The 16,906-nt window shown below is 38.0% G+C and overlaps 1 protein-coding gene across 1 annotated transcript; it reads right to left on the bottom strand.

Moving 5' to 3' along the window:
* Nucleotides 1-2,660: 2,660 nt before the first annotated feature.
* On the bottom strand, nucleotides 2,661-3,554 carry LOC310724164 (kalirin-like). Its single transcript, XM_083537900.1, has 3 exons — nucleotides 3,515-3,554; nucleotides 3,334-3,412; nucleotides 2,661-3,257 (listed from the first exon to the last, which is right to left on the bottom strand). The coding sequence occupies exons 1-3, from the start codon at nucleotides 3,534-3,536 to the stop codon at nucleotides 3,047-3,049; spliced, it is 312 nt and encodes a 103-aa protein (XP_083394026.1). The 5' UTR covers nucleotides 3,537-3,554; the 3' UTR covers nucleotides 2,661-3,046.
* Nucleotides 3,555-16,906: the final 13,352 nt, after the last annotated feature.

Genomic DNA, 16,906 nt, shown 5'->3' with positions numbered 1-16,906 from the left:
TGGTGAGACCTGAGATGTTGTATGGATTAGAGACAGTGGCATTGAGTAAAAGACAGGAGGTGGAGCTGGAGGTAGCAGAGCTGAAGATGTTGAGGTTTTCGTTGGGAGTGATGACGATGGACAGGATTAGAAATGAGTTTATTAGAGGGACAGCGCATGTAGGACGTTTTGGAGACAACGTGAGGGAGGTGAGATTGAGTTGGTTTGGACATGTGCAGAGGAGGGACATGGGGTATATCGGTAGGAGAATGCTGAGGATGAAGCCGCCAGGAAGGAGGAAAAGAGGAGACCAAGGAGGAGGTTTATGGATGTGGTGAGGGAAGACATGCAGATAGTTGAGTTGAAAGAGGCAAATGTGGAGGACAGGAGGGTATGGAGCTGGATGATCTGCTGTAGCGCCCCCTAATGGGAGAAGCCGAAAATGTCAGTCAATATGAACATCCCTTAACTACCAGATGTATTCTTATCTCAGTTTTTCCATTCTATACTACAAAAATGAAAACGGAATAATGGGAAACATTTACACTTTAGATCACTATTCGGAATTGCAACTGGAAGTGTGACTCTCAATTTTCTACACTACACTGTTGCTACTTTTATTACAAAATACAGAATCTTTTGATATCAGTTTATCTGGATTTTATTTCAGGACCTGGTTTTCAATCTGAAAGCAGAAGTCACCAAAAGTCTTTTTTCAATTCTCATAGCTGTCCTCCACAAGACATGTTAGTTAGTTGAGGGTTATTTCTACACTTTTTAAAGAATTTATGAAGGATTTTCAGGAATAAAACCACATCTGAAGATCCGCCTACTTCTTTATTAATTAACATTTTATAAATCTCTACATTTCTGTACAGGTGCTTAATTTTCCAGCATCACAACAATCACCCCAGTTTCTATTAAACACCCACTCATGAGTTTATAGTGGAAAAAATTACTTTTCAGCTAAAAGCAGAAGGTGCCTAAAACCCCATTGCCAATTTCTCAAACATTTTCACAAACATTCTTCATGTCATTTAGTTTTAATTCATCATCATCTACACTACGATCATTTATTTACATGTTGGCATTGCTGAGAGATTTTTTTCCCACTGAGCTTATCTACAATATATAGAAGACATTTGACTAAAAGGTAAAAATCTTGTTATATGTAAATAGTAATTTAGCATGTCAGATATGTCAAATATCAAATGTTCTAACTCATTCAATATATAAGAAGCATGTTGCGTAAGAGTAGTAGTGTTTATAAGGCTGCATGACATCTGCATTGTCCCTACATATCAATGAGCACATTGACAAAAAGGTCATTTATATAGATTTCCATATGTAAAGTCTGATTTGCATAATAGTAGTGATGTTAATAAAGAAGAACTTAAGCTAAAGTTTTATGGATCTTTGACACATGCTTGTCTATTGGAAGAAGTGTTTACAAAGCTATGTAGGCTTATGTAGGGGTCATGGGGCCTTTTAAACACTAGCATTATTTACAGGTCCAAAAAAAAAAAAAAAAAAAATATATATATATATATATATATATATATATATATATATATATATATATATATATATATATATATATATATATATATATATAAAAAATATATAAATACCTACTACCGAGTTTCTATCTATCTATCTATCTATCTATCTATCTATCTATCTATCTATCTATCTATCTATCTATCTATCTATCTATCTATCTATCTATCTATCTATCTATCTATCTATCCATCCATCCATCCATCCATCCATCCATAGATAGCTGGATGGATGGATCATCCATCCATCCATCCATCCATCCATCCATCCATCCATCCATCCATAGATAGATAGATAGATAGATAGATAGATAGATAGATAGATAGATAGATAGATAGATAGATAGATAGATAGGTGGATGGGTGGATGGATGGGTGGATGGATGGATGGATGGATGGATGGATGATCCATCCATCCAGCTATCTATGGATGGATGGATAGATAGATAGATAGATAGATAGATAGATAGATAGATAGATAGATAGATAGATAGATAGATAGATAGATAGATAGATAGATAGATAGATAGATGGGTGGATGGATGATCCATCCATCCACCCATCCACCCATCTATCTATCTATCTATGGATGGATGGATGGATGGATGGATGGATGGATGGATGGATGATCCATCCATCCAGCTATCTATGGATGGATGGATAGATAGATAGATAGATGGGTGGATGGATGATCCATCCATCCACCCATCCACCCATCTATCTATCTATCTATCTATCTATCTATCTATCTATGGATGGATGGATGGATGGATGGATGGATGGATGGATGGATGGATGATCCATCCATCCAGCTATCTATGGATGGATGGATGGATGGATGGATGGATGGATGGATAGATAGATAGATAGATAGATAGATAGATAGATAGATAGATAGATAGATAGATAGATAGATAGATAGATAGATAGATAGATAGATAGATAGATAGATAGATAGATAGATAGTGATCCATCCATCCAAACTGGACAGAAAACACCACAATGCACACATTTTAAAGTGTAAAAAAAGAAATGTACTTTTTAATCCCAATATAACCTGAAATGAATACTTCAGAATCCTACAATATACACCTGAATATATTAAAACAGATGTGATCCAGACAAACTAATCATTACAGTGAAATTAAGGCCGTAGTAATAAAATACTGCTTTAAAAAGTCTGGTTTGGGTTTCATTATAAAGCCTTATTCAGACAGGATTAGCCTTACAAGTCTAATGAAGTTTAAAAAGTGTATTATTTACAGGTGTTTTCTTTCCTCACGTGAAAAGAATTCCAACACAAAAACCTGCCTTTACTTTATTCATTAATTTAATACTGGTAGTATAAAGACTGTGTGCATGTGTGTTCTCTTCGGAGATTGTTCTGTAAATAAATTCATGATCCCATAAGGGGACAAAAAAAATACCATGTACATATCAAAATCTTGTTCACCCCATACTAAAGATCTCCCCAAAGAACATCTAAGTCCATGTGAACATGTGATAGATCAGACGTACAGCTCTAAGACAAGTATGTAGGCTGTTGGGGACTCGTAAGTGTCGGTCAGAGCCACCAGCTGAGGGTGTTGCACATGTTTCAGGATATCTGCTTCGTGAGCCACCTGCTCTTTCTTCTGCATCTTTTTGTTGACAAACTTCACTGCCACCTCCTTCTTAGTGGCCTTGTGCAGATATTTTCTCACCACTGAAAAGCGGCCCCTGCAAACCAGAGAGAAATTAGTAAATGAGTGAAAGTGCATGGTATTGCTGTGAAAAGATGCAAAAAAATGTTTACCTTCCGATTTCACAGATTTCTGTAAATGCTGATTCAAAGTTCTCTTTCCACTGGATTCCAGTTCCATCATATGTTGAAGCTTAAACAAATATATAAAACAAATTGTTGTTATGTTTTTAGGTGAGATAAGCTTGCATTCTAAATACAGTGCGTCTGATGAAAATGTGTATGCTGCACTAACCACAGCTGGGTAGAGTGACCATGTTGGAGGGCTCACTAGGGGGACTATATTATGATCCATCCATCCACCCATCCATCCATCCACCCATCCACCCATCTATCTATCTATCTATCTATCTATCTATCTATCTATCTATCTATCTATCTATCTATCTATCTATCTATCTATCTATCTATCTATCTATTTTTTTCTACCTACCTGCCTTCCTTTATTTGTTTGTTAATTAGTTTTTATTGTATGTGTATCCAAAGTATTTCCAACACATGTGAAAACTTCATTTAAACTGTTTTTAAGCTATAGGCCATGTCTGTTGCTTCTCAAAAAGCCTGTGCAACAAGCAATATTAAGGATTCAACAATTTAGCATTCGGTGCTGCTACATCAGATAATGTGACCCAGCTCTTGGTTCTGTTCCAATATACAGTAGACGTGACTAGATCCATTGCTATGGACCTATGGGAGCAGCACATGAGAACAGCAATGTCATCCCTTCTGTTCTGCAAACTGTTCTTCCAGACGTTACACACAGTCGAGAGCTAGTTCAGATATCAAACTTGAAAGTGAGTGACTGAAACACACTTTCCTTTTATTTTTATAATATACAATAATATATAATTCATACACTAATTACAAGAGTTTCAGGACTGCATATTTTTTTTATGAAAAAGTTTTAAAAGAAGTTAAGCAGGTCTGTGTAACTTCTACCCATTAAAATTTCATTTTAGATATAATATCCTTTTAGTTCAATTATTTTTCAATGGGAGGAACATGCTTATCGTGAAACTTTGCACGCTGTTTTTATATTCTGGACCCATCATCTGCTTGCCTGTATATAGGACCTTTCATTAATAAGCTGTATGCCGAATTTGGTCTTTTAATAGCTATGTTTTAATGCTCAATAAATGTACTTTATAATTGTTTTCTATCACATCGGTGCAAGTTAAAGTGCGGATTGGGAGTTGTAAATAGGCATTGTTATGTCATCAGGTGGATTTAGGAAAGTGGCCCATATGCATATGCAATAGTTCATACCTACTAAAGTGTCAGGGAACCACCAGCCACACCTTCACCTAACCCACCTATCACTCCAAGCAGCTCACCTACCTACTAATCATCTACACCTGGCACTCATCAGCCTCCACGCTACATATCCTCCGTTCCCCCACCAGCTCATTGGCTGTTCTACATTTTAGTCTGAGGAACATAGTCGAACTACCCAAGCTACGTACGTTACCGGTTTGAATTATCTTTGTTTGCGGGACTCTTTGGAACTGTCTAGTCATAGCTTTCACGAGGGTTAGTAAACCTGGAGTTTTGTTTCGGTTTGCCGTTTTCTGCCTTGCCCTTTTGTGCTTCATTAAAAACCTTTGTGGATTTCGCTTCGGTTTCCGGCACGTTCTTCCGCCCGACATAAAAGTACTAAAGACTTTATAAGCCCCACCCACTTCAGATCTGAAGCTGCTGTTTTTTGTTGTTTACTTTCTACAATGAAAATTTCTAAGTGCAGCTTTTCTTGCAATTTTATTTGTTAAAAAATGAATCACCTACATTTTTTTGGTTTACTAGTTGTGTACTTCAGACAACCACTATACCTGTATGAAAGTATTACACAAAAGAAAGCTATGGGATGAAGTCGACTGAATATTCATTCATTTATTTCGAGTAAGCATTTTATCTAGGGTTGCAATAGAGCACTTTACCAAGGAACACTAGACGTGGGAAGGAATTCTCCCTGAATAGGATTTCAGTCCATCACAGGACACCATGCACAAACCCCTAGAGTATTTTATTGTATCCAGTCCACCTCCTGTTTTGGATGGTGAAAGAACCTACGCTGACCATGGGAGAACATGCTCAGAAAATCTTGCGTTTTTGATGTAACCATGGAACTATGAGATGGCATCTGACTAAAAATTAATAAAAAGAAAAAAAATGATGTTCTGGGAATAATGTTTCAACTTTATACATGCCAAAGGTCTTGTTTACCTAGAATGTATTAATTGTTTTGATCTTTTGTATGAAAGCGTGTTTTAAATGCCAATCCTAGTGCAGACAAAGCAATTACTTCCGGTATACTTTTAATTAAATGACCATGTCATGATGGGTTTTCCCCTAATAAAGCAACTCAACACTAATAAGCATGTTTCCTGGAATCCAAGGTGTTGTGCATGGATAATAAAAATACTGTGATATTGTCTTTCTGCAATTTCTGAATTTCTTTCCCATTTCCACATTAGTAAATAAATTATGTCATACATTCTGCCTCTGCCTCTGGTTAAAGCAGGGGTCTCCAATCTTTTCCAGAAAGGGCCAGTGTGGGTGCAGGTTTTTATTCCAACCAAGCAAGTCCACACCAAATTCTACCTGTTCAAATCTAATGACCTTCATTTTCAATGACTATCAGGTGTGACCATTGATTGGTTGGAATGAAAACCTGCACCCACACTGGCCTTTCCTGTAAAAGATTGAAGACCCCTGGGTTAAAGTTTCTCCAAATGACAAAATGTGCATTCAGCTAATATAATTGTAGGCACACTACACTATATGGACAAAGGTTTGTGGAAACACACATATAAATAAGATTCGAATGTGCTTTTTGAACATCCCATTCATTCACAGTAGTCTCCATTTGCTGTTCTTATATCCTTCACTCTTCTGGGAAGATGTTCCAATAGATTTTTAAATGTGCTTGTGGAGATTTCGTCCAGGCCTGCCTCTGGATAGTGTTCTCTTCGACTGGAGGCCACTCTGTGCAGCTCGGGACAGTTTCTCATCAACGCCTTGGGTGGTTCCACGAAATTCTGGAGTAAGAACGGGAGCTTTGAGGATGGATTGGACTACTACACTGACTCCTTTTCGCTTCTGATCACCATCACTGCGGCCCACAACATTGTATATCTGCTATGAATGGACATTTGGTGCAACCCAGATTTGGATGGTTTCTCTCTTGAGTCTGGTTCCTCTTAAGGTTTCTTCCTTATGCCATCTCAGGGAGTTTTTCCTTCACCACAGTCGCCACCGGCTCGCTCATCAGGGACAAACTTACTTATAAAGAACATATTCACTTTTAATCACCACATTATCTGTGTTAAGCTGCATTGAGACAATGTTCATTGTTAAAAGCGCAATACAAATAATAATGAATTGAATAGAATTGATTTGTGCTCATTCAACTACAAGGGAATTCATCCTAAACTTGTTTAGTACTTTGGGTCCGAGGTTTATAGCAAGAGATCTTCCAAACCATGTGAAGCATATCTTCATGAAGCTGGATTTGTAAAGGGAAAGGTTTGGCTTAGAAGAACAACATATGGATGAAAAAGTCAGGTGTCCCAGTACCTTTATCCATATAGCATACACCAGCCAGACATAACATTATAACATATAACGATGGATGGATGGATGGATGGATGGATGGATGGATGGATGGATGGATGGATAGATCCACACTGAGGCAGCCATCTACAGTGCCAACTTGATGGCTGCACAATTGAACATTTTGTCCTCGAAGATAATGGTGATGGCTAGATGACTGGGTCAGAGCATCTCCCAAACTGCAGCTCTTGTGCTCTGTTCCTGGTCCGCATTGGTCATGATGCCTGTGGGGGCGAAGGCTGGCCCATGTGGTCTGATCCAACAGACGAGCTCCTGTAGCTTAAACTGCTGAAGAAGTTAATGCGGTTAATGCTCAACATGACAGGACTGTTTTGGCAGCAAAATGAGGACCTACCCGATATTAGGTTATGCCTGATCTGTGAACATAAAGTTATGGCTGGTTGGTGTATGTTTGAGCTTTATTAAAATAAAAAATGGATCAGACTAAATTCTGTTCCTGAGACACTCTGCCTGTGATTGAAACATGCATCATCTGTCCACTAAAAGAACATGTCAGTTTTATAGAATTTCTGTATCAGTCGAAGAAACACACACACATTCCACATTATCAAAATAATTTTGATGGTGCTTCCTACGACACTGCTGCAACCTATCAATGCATATTAAAATGAAAAGCTGATCTCAAACAAGTAATTGTTGTCATGGTGTGCTCTGATGGACCCCATGCCATCTGCCTGTGGTTGGGAACAAAATACTGGTTGCTTATTCATCTTGAGGCACAAAGAAGGGAAGAAATTGAAAAATGAAAATGAGGAGGAACATTCTAAACTCACACACACACAAATACACACATGCACAAGCCAGGTTACTGTAAAACCCAATAGTCCCAAATCAATACCACTACTTGGCTCTAGAACACACAAGGATGCTTCCCACAGCTTTCACTCACAATCAGAAGACAGTCTGTCTCCATTATGCATGCAGTAAAACCTCTGGAAAAAATAAGCCCTAGAGTCACTACCAGAATTATTAGCACCCTTCATAGACATGCTCATTTGTTGAACTTTGGCTGATTCCTTCACCAAATGACTGATAGAGTTTTCTGAATTTTGACACATTATTAAAAAAAGTCATTATTGAGAAAAGTAAAGGTTTGGCATTTGGAGGGTTTTTTTTGTTGTTGTTCTTATGATGTGTAAAAAAATATTCTGGAATGTATTTATTATAAAAAAAATAGTGTGGGTGTCAGTAACCAGTCCTGAACTACATTTTTTTTTTTTTTTAGGTTTGTCAAGGTTTAGGAAATTGAACATCAAGAAGACTTGCAGCCAAGAACCTTCTGTTGTAATAAGCACTTTGATATGCTAATGTTCCTGCCGATCTGTTCACGAACATCTACGGTTACAGCATTTGGCACACACCATTAATCAACGAGACTTACAATTATATCTATGAGCAGTCGAGGATTAAGCATCTTGTTCCAAGGCTAAGCAGTGGTTTTGCTGGGATTTAAACTCACAACCTTCTGATCTGATCTTAACAAATAACCTACTTTATTTCTGTAACAGGCCATTTTCCAGAAGTTACACCAACACAACCTGATATTGCCTCCTCCAGATCTTTTAGATCTTTCTTCCTTTATCCAAAGCACTGCTCATTATGGATCTAGAACTGGTCCTCTCTCTCCATCGTCACACTTTTCTCTGCACATATTTTCCTTTTTGCATTACGACACTTGAAACTCCGGACTTGCACAGCACAGTGCACTTTATACTTTATACCACACCATACCGCACACGGTCACTTTAAGGACAATCACATAAACCACCGTAATTTTTTACTGATTTACTGTTTACTGTCATAAGCGTATCAAGCATACCTTTTTTTTCTAATATATATCTCTATAAATTTTTTATATAGTTTTTAGATTATTTATCTGCCTTCTTTTTCTTGGTTTATTTTTCTTCCCATCCTATTCCCTAATGCCGGACCGTCGTAAAAAGCATTTCACTGCATGTCGTCCTCTGTATGTATGTGTATGTGACAAATAAAATTTGATTTGATTTGAGCTGTTGAGCTCTAAGGGTCTTCCTCAGGCCCCAGCAGTGGCAGTTGGTAGTGTTGGGGTTTTAATATACAACGTTCCAATACAGTCCAACACATAAACCACTGTGAAACCATTTCCCTGTAAACATTTGACTCACTCTCTGACTCTCTGAGAAGCTAAGGAGCTGCGCTAATGTATGGTAGCATTACATGAATTGGAATAAACTAAGATAAAGATGAAACCTAGCCTAAGTGTATGTAAAGTTTTCCCCCTGGCTTCTCCTCAGCCTTAATGCACCCTTTATATGAGTTCTATCTCAATGAGCCCTTAGACAGATCAAGTTGCTGGTTCAGCTGAACAACACAGAGCTATAAAATTCAGTCAGACCTAGCAGTTGCAGTGTCCCGACACAACAATCTATTTAACGCATTAGCATCAGCAGCAGTGGGTGCACCTAAAATACCCATTACAGTTGTGCTATGCTCTATTTCTAATGCCTTTCCTACAGCAATTGAGCTCATAGAGAAATACATTTAGCAGGCTAAAATCCAAGTTTAGCAGCATGAAGCACTTTTTAAGCTTTTTTTGCAGTAGACACAAATCGCTCCTGTGTTGGTCTCTCCACAGGACGGTTGACTATATGGAAAAGTTTGTGGACACCTGAGACAACATAACATTCATATGTGCATTTTGAACATCGCATTCCACATTTAGTCTCCATTTGCTGTTATAATGATCTCCACTTTTCTGGAAAGAAGTGGAAAGTTCCACTAGATTTTGGAGTCTGCTTGTGGAGATTTGTGCTCATTCATTCACAAGGGTGTTAAGAAAGTCAGGTACTGATGTTGGGTGAGGTGGCCACCATATCTTCATGAAGCTTGCTTTGTGCGTAGGAACATTTTGTGGTAGCATATGGCTGGAAAAGTCATGTGTCCCAATACTTGTCAATGTAGTGTATGTCTGTTTACTGTTTTACCAGTTACACACAATGAGTAATAAAAATTCTGGTCCTCAAAATAAGTTTAATGAGCTCTTAATGCAAACTAGTTTTCTTGATTTTTTGAAATTTCAGGGTTTCAATGATTGAACTCAGTGCCATTGGAGACCTTTAAAAAATGATGAGTTCACGTTCCTCTCTTCCACAATAGATAAAGATTGCAGGCTTTGATGCTTAGACCTTGTTCTCTTTGTGAAAGATAGATTTAGCATAGCCCACTGGGGTCACAAATGTAGTTTCTCTTTCTTTTCTTCTTTGGCAAGAAAAAAACCTCCTCCTTGGGGTTATGTCAGGATGTTCTCTATTTGTCAGTTTATTCAAATTGAAAGCGATTTACCAGCCTGTTTAATTAGGCCCATCTTAGGCTTGTGTTCGCATTCTTTTATGTCCCATATTTTACTATTTTTTTAATCCTGCTATTATTATATTATTCCTGAGAGTTAAATGAAACAGAGCTCAAGCAATATTCAATATTCAATATTCAATAGTGGTTCCGTCACAGCCGAATTCCCCTGACAACACACACCAAAAATTAGTATTCATATAGCTGTGTTCATTAACACGTACTCCAATGTTCATTAGAATTCATTAGCTTGTTTATAGCCTTCTTAAGATGGATAAGCAATTGCATTGCAATCCAGGCAGACATTCTTTTTTTTTTTTTTTGCATTTGTTTTCTTGTAACCTTTTTCCTGTTCCAGACTTCCAGTAAATCTATTACTTGAAGACCTACATATTTTTAATACTGTAAAGTCAAGAGGTCAAAGAGTTGCTGGAAAGGTTATGCATAAACAAATAAAATATGTATTGCCATAATATTACCTATCTACAGGCCATATTTAATTAGTTTCTTTGATGAACAAACTAGAGATGTGTGGAGGTCAACACATATCACACACACTCAACGTATATGAAAAGTGTTTGTAACTTTATACAGAGATTAAAAGTATGTGGTCTGGGATACTTTGTGTGTGCTGTATGTTGGTTTTGCTGTTACGTTATTCTAAAGAATCTTTATTGTGATACATGGATTTTATACATACAATCATAGAACAATTAATTCACACTCATTCTTGCAATTATCTTATCAGCCTAATCATGTGGCTTTAAATACCAGAAAGTGGCTTCAAGTAATATTCATCTAAACTATGAGAATGGGGCAAATGGGATCTTAGTTATTTAGACTGTGGCTGGCTTGATTGTGGTGCTAGATGGGCTGTTTCGAATATTTCAGTAATTGCTGATCTCCTGGAACTTTTGGTTGCTGATCATGTGCATCCCTTCCTTGCCACAATTTGCCATCTTTTAATGGCTCCTTGCAACATGATAATGCACCATGTCACAAATCACATCAATCTGGTTTCATGAACATGGCAATGAGTTCAGTGTACCGCAGTGACCTTCCATGTTACCAGATTTTAAACCAATCAAACACCTTTAGGATGTGGTAGAACAGGAGCAAATAGAGAGCCTACCCAGTGGATTTAAAGGAACCTGAAACTCACAAAAATCCACCATTACCATCAAAAATCTAAGTGCAACCGGGAGTGCAACATGTTGAAGTTTATTGGTCTTGAACAGAGCAAACACAGGAGAAGCAGAAAAGGGAGTGCTGGGATTAATGAACTTAGCTGTAGCGAGCTTCTCGAGAAGAGTAACGAGGAAAACGGGAAGCAGAGGAGAACACAGAATCAGTAGGAAGTCCAAATGATCTAAGGTATGTATAGATCGGACGGGGAGTGAAAGGGGATAGGAATCTTTTAAAGGGTACTAATTGAGGGGAAACAGGTGCAGGTGATTAATAGGAGGGCGAGGCTAAGCGGGAGTGTTGAGCGTTAGAGGGGGGGCGTGGCTGGTGGTTTTCTGACACTATGGTATACTGATTAATATGTGGACTAATCTGTATAAAAACAAAGTCTATATTTAAAAAAAATTTAAGTTTCACCTGTAGTCATCATTCTAGGTACTAATAAAGAGCCAGAATCTTTTGTTTAACACAACATTACAATGAAATAAATAATATCTATCTACAATTATATAGCATGTGTGAATTAGAACAAGCACATCAAAACAAATGATGTAACATCCGATTTATAGATTTTCATCTAATCAATCTAGGAAAAAAAAAATATTTTACAAAAATGAACTTGAGATTTAGGCCAAGCAACTAAAAAAGAAATAATAAACAAAAGAGGATAAGAATTACATTCTCATAACCCAGAGCTCTCCTGAAAATCCTTCATCAGACCAAGGAAAACCGTGCTTATCTTTCTTCCCCAGAGACACACTGAGTGAATGGACATGCTTCCCATGTTCCTTGAGAAATTTTCTTCCATGTTATAAACAGTTTCCTCCTGTATGGAATAAACAGTCGTGTCAGGTTCCCGGAAGTGCATATAACTGGCTCAGTGGGCTTCTGCTAAAGCACTGGTATAACAAGGATTTGAAGAGACACAAAGACTCTAAGTAGCTGCATGTTTCAGAAGATGACAAAGAGAAGGCTAAGCTAAGCTAAGTTGTAGGCTAAGCTGTATCTTGGGTTTTGTGTCTTGTCTTGTGTTGTCTGTCTGCACTGTCTGTCTGTACTGTTTTTCGTCTGCACTGTTTGCACTAGGTTGCACTCGATGCACTTTGTGTTGTGTTGTAGCTCTATGTTGTTGTTTAGTGTAGCACCAGGGTTCCGGAGGAACGTTTTTACTGTGTACCGCTGTGTATAGTAGAAATGATGAAAAAAAGCCTCTTGACTTGAATTGAGTTTCAGAGACAAAATGTTCTTCCCTGAATATAACCTGGTAGAAATATAAATATGGAATGGTTGAAAAGGTCATTATAGGCCACTCAGTTTTACTTTATATTTGAAGACGTTGAGTTTAATCTGCTAGTAATAAGTACTGTATGTGCATTTTTTTTTTTTTTTTTATAGATGTCTGCCTAATAGGATTTACGTGAAATTGTCAGATAGAACAAGTTGAGTGTTTTCAAGTTTTGTAAATGAAGTAAATTAGATTTGTAATTACACGCAGACAATGTCTATGAAAAAGAGAAGCCTGACAAGTGAGTGCTTTAGAACACACATTTCTTTCCATTGTACAAAGCTTATGATTCACCCAGAGCTGATATAACAGATGTAACAAATGAAAGGTTTTACTATATACCAAGGTTGTACATCAGAAGAGTGATACAAAACCAAAAATCTCTAAAAGCTTGTTTTTTGTGACCGAGCAACAACAACAAAAAAACTTCTGTGAAAGCAAAAGTACGAGGCCTGAAGCTATTTGGGATTCAAATTTCTCATAGGATTATATATTAAATTCAGGGGATTTGCAGTGCCGAGGGAGTGAATGTGTTTCTTTCTTTGGAAGTTCACTTATTCGCTACCATAGCAACAATCAAACCCAATTCCTTTTTATATAGATATTTTTACAAAATTCACATTTACTAAATCACTTAAATAGGAACACCCATATACCTGATCATTCAGGCCATTATTCAATCAGCCAATTAGGTGAAAAGAGTTTAGGGCATAATATTACAATTACAGTGGAAAGCATTACAGTGGACATTGAAGTCAGGAGAGAAGATTGCAATCATTTTTTAATTTCAGTAGGAGTCATATTAAAACAAGTCACGTTTAATTTAATATGGTACGTAATTGTATTCCATATTAATATCCTGACACATCCTGCAGCAGAATAGTGAAAACGGACAGATCCCCACATCCCCGTTGCTGATCAACAAGCATTGTGTCTTAAATATAAAAGATGTATATTTAATAATGTAGATTGTATTATATTGTATATAAGTTTTCTAGTTAATGCTGGATAAAAAAAAATGACACAATCTCGGAACATATAAAAATGTCTATTTTTTAAAAATAGAATTATGCAAAAATTGCATTTTACATTTCAACTTTGACGGGTTAACTCTTAATATGCTCTGTGTTTCAGTGGGTTTTTCGGGGGGCTTATGCTATATGGTATACTGAAATATAATTAGAAGCATTTCAAAAGTGTCAAAGGCTTTTACTGACATTACAGTGTTGACCCGTTTTTTTCAAGACCTCTGCAATTCAACCTTTTATGCTGTCAATCAACTTCTAAACCACCTCCTGACTGATGGCAGTCTATTTTTGCAAAATCAATGCTTGGAGTTGTTTGTGGGGTTGTTTGTGGGGTTTTGTTTGTCCACCTACCTCCTGAGGATTTACCACAAGTTTTCAATAGGATTAAGGTCTGGGGCGTTTCCTGGACATGGACCCAAAATTTCCATATTTGTTTCCTAAGTCACTTAGATATCACTTTTGTAGAATAGCTAGAAAAGACATAGTTCATCTCCAAACTGTTCTCAAATGGTTGGGAGAAGTTGCTCTTGATAGATGTTTTAATACCATTTTTTATTCATGGCTGTATTCTAAATTGAATTAATTCAAAATTGTGAGTGAGCCCACTCCCTAGGCTAAGAACAACCCTACACATGAATGGTCTCAGGATGCTTTACTGTTGGCATGATACAGGACTGATGGTAGCTCTCATCTTTTCTTCTTATTCCAGATTTTTCCAGTTTTTCCAAAACAATTGGACAGAAGCTATACTATTCAGTTCGGGTCTCATCCGCCCCCGGTTCAACGGAGTGTGCCTCAACCGGGTGGGGTCCGAGCAGGAACTAGAATACTCTCACCTCCATTGAGGTGGTCCCTCCATCAGACAGAGAGTCTGGGTTCTACAGCCGGTACTTCATAGTTCCAAAAAAGAATGGAGGGTTGCATCCTATTCTCGATCTACGTCAGCTTTTGAGACTCAGGTTCAAGATGCTGACCCCAAAAGCAGGTTGTGTCCCAAATCAGGTCCGAGGACTAGATCTGAAGTATGCATACTTTCTTGTATCCATCCTTCCAGCTCACAGGAAGTTCCTGAGGTTTGCTTTCGTGGCCGAAGCTTACTAATACTGGGTCCTTCCATTTTGTCCTTAACTCTCACCCCCCACCTTCACAAAGTGTGTTGATGTGACACTGACCCCGCTGAGACTTCAGAGCGTCTGCATTCTAAATTATATTGAGGAGTAGTTGATACTGGCTCAATCGGAGAAGCTGGCAGTCCGGCATCGAGATGTCATTCTTGCCCACATAAAGGAGCTGGGGTTAAAGCTGAGTGCCAAAAATAGTGTGCTTTCTCCATTAAAGAGTACCACCTATCCTGTATCTAGGTGTAGTATGTGATTTGACCTTTATGCAGGCACAGTTGTTCCCCGTTCGTGTCGAATCCATCCTTACAGCCGTCAAGAGAGTGAGAGAAGGCCAGTCACTCACTGTGAAGCAGTTTCAAAGACTTGTGGGTCTGATGGTGGCAGTATGCCTTTCACCCTGCTCTGCCTCTGCTCTGGTTTGGACCCTGGACTGTTTTTGGTTTGTGATTTTGGTCTGCCCAGTGGTGCCTACATTTTTTGATTTTGGATCTCCGTGCTGTGTGTTTTCCCAGCTTTTAAATTTTTAGACAATTTGTTGGATTCTGATTTTTGGTTTTCCCTACAATGCTCTGTCTGCTGGTTTTTCGGATTTTTGGATTTGCTTTTCGGATCTCTTTTTAAACTGTGTTATCCCCCCTGCCACTTTCTTTCATTAAAGTTGTTCTCACACTGTTGCATCATGCATTTGGGTCCTTCTTCCAGTCCCTGTCTGTGTTTCTGACAAAATATCTGGCCTTGCATCATGCATCTCTGACAGATTAATCTAGCCTTTCCCGACCTCCAATGCATTCTACCCGGTGGTGGTCCGCCTCAAGTTCCGCTGTGTTCGCCACTAGCACCCGGCCTTCCCCATGTCCTGGCTCAAGGACGTGCGTGCCTTTTCAGTAATTGTTAAAAGGTTGGGGGAAGAGGGTGTGTGATCATTTCAGTTCAGGTGCAAATTCTTCCTCTTTCACCAAACACAGAGCTACATTACAACACCACACAGCCTCAAACATCTTCAGATCCCTCATATAAAATTATAAAAATTATAAAATTGAAAATCAAGTAAAATCCTTGCTTTTATTAAACTGGATAAGATTCTGATGGCATCACAGTCTACATTTTGAGTCACTTTGTTTTTCCTGTTCAGGTATATTGCAAATCTGTATATACCGTAATTTCCGGACTATAAAGCGCACCCATATATAAGCCGCACCCACTGAATTTAACAAAGATTTTTATTTTGAACATAAATAAGCCGCACCTGTCTATAAGCCGCCGGTGTCTACACTAAAACTAATAAACTTTACACAGGCTTTAACGAAAGACAGTGTCTGTTACACAGTGTAACGGGTGAAATATGTTGTGGCTCCTTCAAGAGCAGAGCGGTATTTTGGAAATAGCCTGCCGCCGCATTTTTCCTGCATGTGTGCAAGACCGAGGAATATGTCCTTATTATTTTCTGATGCTCGTTTCTAAGTTTCTTTGACTAACCCGTAAAGCTGTTGCCAAAAAAAAATAAAAAAGCACAAGTTTTGGAAACCTGTCTGTGCTTATATGATTTCGGTTGCAACTGGAGTTAGTGAGTGAGCAGCAGGTTAAACTTCAGAGGAACCTCATCCATATTTATAATGTGATGCGGTCTGATTTAGTGGGAGCACGTCTGATTTAATATAAAAAGTTTCATTGGTTCACCTGAACCAATGAACCAATTTCATTGGTCTAATGTTATGGGTCTCAGTTTTTTGGCTTTGAAGTTTGTGAAACCTGGAAAAACCCAGGAAAAATCCATAAATTAGCCGCTTCGTTGTTTAAGCCGCGGGGTTCAAAGAGTGGGAAAAAAAAGTAGTCCGAAAAATACGGTAATATAATTAAGTATAAATCTGCTTCTCCTGGTATACTTAAAACCGAGAATAAAACACAGGAAAGTAAAAATCACAATAAAACTACTTGAAAAAAACATTTTTTAAAAGGACAAATTGTGACTGTAGTCTGGAGCAGTGTATAAAAGAGTGAAAAACAGAACAGACAGTCTTGTAAAATGTCGAGGTTTAATATACAACTAAAAG

The sequence above is a fragment of the Silurus aristotelis genome, assembly GCF_946808225.1.
Source record: "Silurus aristotelis genome assembly, chromosome: 3".
Taxonomy (NCBI): Eukaryota; Metazoa; Chordata; class Actinopteri; order Siluriformes; family Siluridae; genus Silurus; species Silurus aristotelis.
Note: the sequence above shows the minus strand (reverse complement) of the source record. Positions and strands in the feature narration are given on the sequence as shown.

What these genes read in the sequence shown, in the direction of transcription:
- LOC310724164 (XM_083537900.1), bottom strand. Translation starts at nt 3,536, where the DNA reads ATGGTCACTCTACCCAGCTGTG. An exon ending in GGTCACTCTACCCAGCTGTG is followed by an intron (nt 3,413 to 3,514) that starts GTTAGTGCAGCA and finishes TATTTGTTTAAG; the next exon opens with CTTCAACATATGATGGAACT. An exon ending in GAAATCTGTGAAATCGGAAG is followed by an intron (nt 3,258 to 3,333) that starts GTAAACATTTTT and finishes TCTGGTTTGCAG; the next exon opens with GGGCCGCTTTTCAGTGGTGA.